This window comes from Etheostoma cragini, chromosome 14 (genome assembly GCF_013103735.1).
Source record: "Etheostoma cragini isolate CJK2018 chromosome 14, CSU_Ecrag_1.0, whole genome shotgun sequence".
NCBI lineage: Eukaryota > Metazoa > Chordata > Actinopteri > Perciformes > Percidae > Etheostoma > Etheostoma cragini.
The window spans coordinates 8,629,978-8,638,194 of NC_048420.1; the positions used below are offsets into that span (position 1 = coordinate 8,629,978).

The window sequence follows — 8,217 nt, forward strand, 5'->3', positions numbered from 1 at the left end:
CTTGAAATATACTACAACAGCCCGTAAGGTGGTGTTGAGTAACAGACAAAAGGTTGCATCAAACAGCTAGCGTTAGCTAGCTACAGAGTTTACGTTGCTATGGATGCAGGACTCCAGCCGTAGACACAAAACGGACTATTGTCTTTAGCGGGATCATTACAATCACATTTAAATCAATATTTTTTGTAGAATTATAGATTTATTTGGTAAGTTGCCGTAATAAGCGGGATAATGACAACCGCACGGTTGTTATAGCAATCTGTCAGGGTTGTATTCGCTGTAACAACTGTCTCGCTCTACATTATTCCTTACATGACATTGCGCCTCTTCCTCTCTTCTACAATGTTTTTATGTTATTTTTGGGGCAGGTCTAATAAAAAGCCTCCCAGCATGCACTTGGGGAGTACATGGGCAGTCTCTTCATGTTTTGTAACATTAGTGGTATTTTTGTGTTTGACAATTTGTTCCTGCAGTTCATCTCTTCTCTGCTTCTCTTCATAGTCATCAGATTCATCTACCAATCCTTGTAGAGCTCGCTCAAGTCTGCCTTGGACCAGCTCTTAATTATGCTGTAATAGGTCCAGACTGCCGGGGGACTTCCTTCCTTTGACATACTGAGCTCCTCTCATCATTAGTCAGTCATTATGTTTTTTTCTGCCTCACAGTTTTCCTTGGATCAGAATGGCACCTAAATCATAGTTGCAGCTGTTGCCATGGTCCTGTGTTGCCCTGCAGTGCTCTGCTACGCCATTAACTACTACAACTACTATTTCTAGTCATAGTCCCATTATCTTTATTGTGACTATAACTGGCACTTTTCATCACATATCCCTGACCGGCACCGGCAGACACCGCCTACCAAGAGTTTTCCTCACAACTCATGGTTTCTGCCTAAATGTCAATGATGTCAATGGTATCAGTTCATTCAGCTATTTCAAAGTCACACACTATTAAAACTACAGCCGCCATGCTCAATGTTTCCATTTGAAGCAGAATTAAAGCTTTAAGTCAAGAGTATTTGGGTAAATGTATTTATTTTCACCTTCAGCAATTATTTTCTGGCATCAAACCACACACATCCTGCTGTTCCCCCAGCTGCTAATTAACATTCCTACACTTTACCTCGGTCTCTGCCCACAGGATACTATCAACAAAGGTACACCAATTCTTTTTCCCTCTGCAGGTAAGACAAGTTAAACATCCTGTTGTCATCCAGAGCAGGTGATTCTATTCACTGCGTCCCTCAGCCCACAGCTTTCAGAGAGAAAAAAACATCAACGGAACAATAACACGTGTTAACATGCAGCTGGAACAAAGCCCCAGGAGCCCTGAGGGGAAGGGATCCCCTTCACAATAAAACAAAGTCTGGCCTCTGTTTCATCTCAGACTAATACCTCTGTTGTCAGGGAGTTCCTCTCCGCCTGCAGCATTATGTCACAAACACAGCACTGCCAACAATTTCCTTTTTCATTTATTATTATTATTTATTTCAACAACAAAAATATAAAAAAGAACTTCAATTGTTCTGGTACAAAAATAAATTACATACTATTCACTCTTAAAAACCCATACAACTTTACCCTGCACATATTGTACATTACATTCACACTACAGGCTGCTATATACAGCAAGTCTAACTTCACATTTGGAACTTTTATTAATTATGGTTACATTATGTTTTACATTTCTTCAATCCAACATCTGTTGAGCCTGTAACTATGTATTTGATTATTGGTTTGGATTATTTTTTACATGAACTAGCTGCCCTGACTACATCACCTTTAGTGCCAGGAGACGACTCACTAACAGTTACTGCTGTCTTTGGGAAGAACCATAATCCCCCTCCCCCCATCTGTATTTCTTCCTATTAAACTGAACTAAAACAGTTTTCTATGTCACAATAATCTACGCTTAGAGACAAACTACACACTACTGACTTTGACTTCTATCTGGCCTGGCTCTTAAATATTTTTTAGTTTTCAGACTGCCTTGCTGCTGTGTCCTCTGGCAGTGCAGCCTTTCTCTGATGTTTCTTATCTTTCCCACTGTGGACAGATGTGTCCTTGTGTCCTGAGTCATTCTGCTGTCTTGAGTAACGCTTGCACTTGCAGGAGGTCACCACCGTGATCTTGTAGGTCCTGGAGCTGCCATCCTGGCACTGCAGCCGGATCCGCTGGCTCCTGGTCCGGTCAATGACGCAGCGCCACTCCTGGGAGTCGCGGCGGCTCCAGTGCCTCCCAGTGTAAGCCCCGCCCCCAATCCAGTTGGGCAGCAGGTGGGACGGCAGACACTCCCCAGCACACACCAACTCCTTGATAGGGTTGACGCTGGTGCACTGCCCATCGGAGATGTACTTGGTGGACCTCAGCTCCCTGCAGCCCACCTGGCTCTGCTCTGGGCCTAAGACATGAAAACTCAGTTAGATATACGAATGCTTCTCCATGTGTTCACAGGCCCTATTACAGAAACACCTTGCTGTAACTTTCACATCCTATCTGAACTGTTTGCTAACCATTGTAATTATGGGTTAAGACCTGATATAGGCTGCCTGTGGAAAACCCAGCGTGACGCACATCGGTGACTGTGCGCTAATCAATATCCCTAGTCTGTGATTGGCTAGTACTTGTTGCCTTTGTTGATTGGATTGGTTAGGTTTAGGCTTGAGGAGAAAGAGATTAATCTTTTGAATAAAGGAGGAGGAAGGACTAGGTCATGCATACATGTCTGTTAACTCAGCACATACCATTAAATGATAAAAGATGATTTTCAGGAGAATAGATATTTAAAAGCAATACAGAATGACTGAGAGCCCTACTGCATCATATCCCCTTATGCCATATTATGAAATGAAGTGTCCTCTCTCCTCCCAGCATAGCCTTATCAACGAGCACAAAATGAAGACATGGTGGAATTAGTAAGCTTACCAGCTATTCTGTTATTATCAAGTTGATGGGTGCTACCTAAAGTTAGTTGCAAAGTTGTCTAATGTTACTCCCAGTTACCAATTGCAAACCCCAGGGTAAAGTTATTTTACAATAAGGAGCTTACAAACATGTATTGTTAGCCGGCTGTTGAATCAAATGAAGCACTAAAAGCAATAATGTTGGAAAAGTAATGTAAATCCTAGTAGTTACCTGTACAAACCAAATGATGTAAGTAAGTTGATAGTGAACCTCTCCTCAGAGCTGTATGCTGTGAAGTATTATATAACTGAATAAAAACCAATGTTGGCAACTGGTTCAGACAGTGTTTGGATGAAATTAGTGTTGGATTAAAACATGTCTACCGGGTATCCTGTTTCCATCACTGCCGGAGCTGGAGCTGACAAATACCTGGGACTGGCATTGTAAGCTTTCCTCTGCAGACACAATGTGTTGATGTTAGATGTGTTGTGTTAGATGATAGGACGAGTAGTAACAATTTATGAAGGGGTATTTGGATTTAACTTTCAATGACATATCTTCTTTATTGCATTTTTTTTCTAATCATGTTTGGATTAATTTATGCAACTTGTAAAGCACCTTGAATAGCTGCTGTGTATTTTGTCCTCTATCTTACACATCATTGCAAATGGTACAAGCGGCCGAAATGGGTTTCCTCAGGAGGGGGGCTGGCGTCTCCCTTAGAGATAGGGTAAGAAGCTCAGTCATCCAAGAGGAGCTCGGAGTAGAGCCGCTGCTCCTCAACGTCAAAAGGAGCCAGTTGAGGTGGTTCGAGCATCTGGTGAGGATGCCTCCAGGGCGCCTCCCTAGGGAGGTGTTCCAGGCACGTCCAGCTGGGAGGAGGCCTCGGGGAAGACCCAGGACTAGGTGGAGGGATATGTCTCCAACCTGGCCTGGGAACGCCTCGGGATCCCCCAGTCAGAGCCGGTAAATGTGGCTCGGGAAAGGGAAGTTTGGGGTCCCCTGCTGGAGCTGCTCCCCCCGCGACCCGATACCGGATAAGCGGATGAAGATGGATGGATGGATGGATGGATGGATCATTGTGAATAGCTTGTAATAATTTTCATCATTCTACATATTTACTTTGTTAAGATGACATTTAGATTTGATTTTGTATTTGCTCATCCTCCAAAGCTTATTTTGTGGCCGACCTGCAGGCATCTCACGTGTTATATACTGTTGGCAACAGGCAGGACCAGCATGCACCTGGAGGCTCTAAGGCAGCAGGTAGGCCCAGCATGCACCTGGAGGCACGATGGCGTTGCAAGCTGTGATTCCTCTGTACTGCAGGGCGTTACAGGGTGTAGCAGGCCGTATCAAGGCACTGCAAAGCATAGGATGTAACAGGGCACTGCAGGGCATAGCAGGGCACTGGAGGGTTGGTGCAATTGATTTAGCAATTTTATGAATCATCCACCTTTATTATTAAAGAGTATTGCTTATCTAAATGTCTTATGAATGTAAACCCTGTACGGCGTCCTTGAGTGCCGAGAAAGGCGCCTTCAAACTAAATGGATTATTATTATTATTAGGCCTATTATTATCTGCGATACTGGCCATGTATTTACTTGGTATTGGATGCATATCTATTTTTGTTATATCGCACACCACCAATAAGAAATACATGGATGTATGGACAGTGGATTCCTCTGGTTCACCTTTCTTTCTTAGTTTCTTTCTTTCTTTCTTTCATTCTTTCTTTCTTTCTTCCAAAGTCCTAAGCTGTAATGATTTGGGTCATGTTCCAGTTGGCTATCATGGATGCTGACTGGTTGAATGCTTAATCGCTGAAAAATTAGAAATTAAAAACAAATTTCTAAAACCAAACAAGAGGAAACTCCAGCTGCTTCTCTTGCCACACACCACCGTCCTGAGAGACAATAACATAATCGACCCACTCACTTTGAAACAATATGCGTCAAGCTTTACTGAGCACGACAAACCATACGCTTAGACAAACGTTAAAGTGCTGTAACTGCGCATGCGGACTCACCGATCCGCACAGCGTCAGCAAGCTGCCTCCCGCCGTGCCTCGCCCGGTTCGAGTCTTCCTCCGCCGGCCCGTCCTGGGTGTCCTGGGTCTGCTCAATGTGTCCGGACTCTGTGGCGGCGTTGTGAACAGCTGAGCTGCGCTTGCTCAGCATCAGCAGGAGCGCGAGCAGCTGGAGTCTGCCGGCAGGACCCAGCATGACTGATCTGAGAGCTGTTGTCAGGGACGGACAGGGTTCCACCTGATCTGATCTGGGAGCTGCTGTCAGGGACGTAGGCCTGCAGGGTTCCACCTGATCTGGTCTGAGAGCTTCTGTCAGGGAGCGGGTTCTGGCTGACTTATCTGATCTGAGAGCAGCTGTCAGGGACCGGGTTCTGGCTGACTTATCTGATCTGAGAGCTTCTGTCAGGGACCGGGTTCTGGCTGACTTTTCTGATCTGAGAGCTGCTGTCAGGGACCGGGTTCTGGCTGACTTATCTGATCTGAGAGCTGCTGTCAGGGACACTGTTTTGACTGAGGTGCGGCTGCTGTGCTTTATACAGGCCTGTCCAGCGGTGCACACCTGGAGGAGCCCCGCCCACCTGACAGCAGCTGCACGCCCTTTTGTTGCTCCGCAGATGTCAGCAAGAAGTCCTGTTGCGCCTGCGCACTAGCTCATATGTAACCGTATGATGCTTGAGGTGAAGGACGATTCAGTAGGCCTATTGGAGCCTCACTGGAGAATATGATGTTACTTATCCTGATTAAAATGTATATGGCTAAATATGTATTACCATTTTCAACTTTTATTTTGAAAATACAAATACAAACAAAACTTCACCAGTGCCCCAAACCTAGAATTAAAATAAACCTGTCGCCCAGTCATGAAAAGGAAGCTCTTCGTGGGATTTCCGGTTCTTAAAAATGTTTTGTCCACTAATTATTGCTGTCTTTGTCCAGTCCTTTAAACAAATCATAATACATAAAATATAATAAAACAATGTTAGATTTTAGACAGCGTACAAACTGCAGGCCTGTAACATTAGTATAACAGTGAATCCGTTGTTGGATTGTCCACAGGAGGCTATTACACAGTGTCTCTTCATCTTCCTCATATGTCCAGAGGGCTGTAGAGTCTTTAAATCTGGCAGATGGAACTGTAGCCTACTGTACTTGAAAAAGTTTTTTGTCTCCATCTAGTGGCTGAATATGGTTCAGTTTGGCAAACACTACTAACATTACACTATAAATCTGTTGGATAGGCTGCACCAGATATCTTGAGTTTACCATTTAAATATTCTTGCTGAGTTGCTTTTATACATCCATCTATAATATATTAAACTTAACAGTACGGAAATCGTGTTAATAAATACAATTATTTTTTTCACATGATGGAACTAGCAGAGCAGTTTTGTGTTTATATGTGCTAGGGGGATTTCTACAAAGCTCCAGCTCAAATTGTCTGACAAACAGTTGGCTACATGGAAACATTGAAATATTGGTGTTTTCATGAATTCAAAAGTTGGATGACCCTCTCCCTTAGACTTAAAAAAGTTGGATGACCCCCTCCTTAACAAAGTTAGTAGGGCCTAAGATATAATTCTCCCATCTTTTCCACCCGTGGTCCATTCCATAAATACCAAACATATCCTTAGAAATCAAGTTGAATTGGAATACATAAAGTGGGTGAAACAAACCTTTAAAACTATAAATTGGACAGGAATTAGTGTTAGGGTGAATCAAACCTTTAAAATGTTTGAAGTAATCCAATTCTTTATAGTGTAAACCAGAAAGGGGGGTGGGACTTCCCCTGCAGTCAGAGGAAACACCGCCCCCAGCCAGCGGGGGCGCTGCGCTGCTTGGTGCACGCATGGATGCAGAGGACACGTTTTCTTTAACTGTCTATGTCCAGGACACGTCATGCAAACAGCAGCTTTACCCTTCTGAGCATGCGCATTCAGTCCTTCAATATCCGAGATTGGAAGAGCACCAGTGGACGGTACAGGTCTGTCCCTTAATTTCTTTTAACTGGAAAAACTACACTCATTTTTAAGTTAATATTTTAGAATGAGATACATGAACATGACTGGCACAGTTTGAATGATGTAGACGCTGTTGTTTAGTGTAGCGTTAGCGTTAACTGTCGGCTCTCTCTCTGGGAGTCACATAGCTAGCTAGCTAGCTAGCCAGCCCAAACGTTAACGATATGTCTCGTCTTGTCCACGTAAGCGTCAGGAACAGTGTCGAGCACTTGGACGTTAGAGCGAGCTACAAATCTCAAACACATGGCTTCATCTATTGAGGAATGCTGTCAACATTTAGAACAATTTGTAAATAAAGCTTTAATTAAAACTTTCTGGAAACCTCTGGTTGCTTTACAGCTAACTGCTAGCCAGGGACATTATCAGTGCTTTGTTCCAGAAAGATATTTTCTGCTGTAGTTTCTGTAAATGCTGCTAGCTTCATTAAAGTAGAGATTGAGCCTTGTTCAGGTCACAGCTGGTGGCTGCGCTGAACTAGCGAGTATGTGAGCTGTCAGATTTGCTGTCTCCTTTGCAGATGACGATGATGAAGATGATGGTGCTGCCCGTGTTTCTGCTCCTTGCTGTGTTGGGCCTGGGCTCCGGAGAAGAGGGAGCTCGCCTGCTGGCCTCCAAGTCCCTGTTAAACCGCTACGCTGTGGAGGGCCGAGACCTCACCCTGCAGTACAACCTCTACAATGTGGGCTCCAGGTCAGGCTCAGTGCTCTGCTCCAGCTTCTCTCTCTCTCTCTCTGAGCTGTCCCAGCATGCATACACAATAATTGTCACGTGAAAGCTGTTTATCTGCAATAATTGAAATACATTAGCCATAATGTGCTAATTGCTATGATTATGAGCATCACAGGTTGGACTAACTGAATGGGACTGGGATATTAAAACTGCATGCATTGACCTTGTCAGCTTGGGCCTTACAAGAGTGTCAGAGAGGGGGCCCATTTATGCGATGTCCTGTTGTGTTCTCAAACCCCCCTGAACAAAGCACAAGTAAAGAAAAGAGATGTTCCACTATCACACAAACCCCCAGGCAGTTCAGAGGTTGTGTTTGGTGTTTTAAAAGTTTCTTGTGGCAGAGATAGAGGCAGTGATGTTCCCTGTTATCTGTATGGGACTCTCACACCGACTTTAAACAACAAGTCCAATCCACGTGTACATGACCGGCCACGGCAGCGCAACACAGGGTGGATTTTCTACTAAAGTTGAGTCAGTCTCAATTTTTCACCACATGCCTGCTGTGTCTTTTCCACTTGGGGGGGGGGGGGGGGGG

General features: G+C 44.3%; 2 protein-coding genes across 3 annotated transcripts in view; one reads left to right on the forward strand and one right to left on the reverse strand.

Moving 5' to 3' along the window:
* Positions 1-1,064: 1,064 nt before the first annotated feature.
* On the reverse strand, positions 1,065-5,443 carry LOC117957311 (sclerostin domain-containing protein 1-like). Its single transcript, XM_034892965.1, has 2 exons — positions 4,936-5,443; positions 1,065-2,400 (listed from the first exon to the last, which is right to left on the reverse strand). The coding sequence occupies exons 1-2, from the start codon at positions 5,129-5,131 to the stop codon at positions 1,973-1,975; spliced, it is 624 nt and encodes a 207-aa protein (XP_034748856.1). The 5' UTR covers positions 5,132-5,443; the 3' UTR covers positions 1,065-1,972.
* A 1,222-nt stretch (positions 5,444-6,665) lies between these two features.
* The window catches only part of ssr2 (signal sequence receptor, beta), a 5,336-nt gene continuing 3,784 nt past the window's right edge, over positions 6,666-8,217 (forward strand). The window contains exons 1-2 of one of the 2 annotated variants that reach the window (XM_034892684.1): positions 6,666-6,916; positions 7,471-7,643. In XM_034892684.1, the coding sequence (XP_034748575.1) occupies positions 6,782-6,916; positions 7,471-7,643 (308 nt within the window). In that variant the 5' untranslated portion in view covers positions 6,666-6,781. The remainder of the gene's footprint in view (positions 6,917-7,470; positions 7,644-8,217) is intronic. The other variant, XM_034892685.1, reaches the window with a different exon arrangement.

What these genes read in the sequence shown, in the direction of transcription:
- LOC117957311 (XM_034892965.1), bottom strand. Translation starts at nt 5,131, where the DNA reads ATGCTGGGTCCTGCCGGCAGACTCCAGCTGCTCGCGCTCCTGCTGATG. An exon ending in TGCTGACGCTGTGCGGATCG is followed by an intron (nt 2,401 to 4,935) that starts GTGAGTCCGCAT and finishes TTCATGTCTTAG; the next exon opens with GCCCAGAGCAGAGCCAGGTG.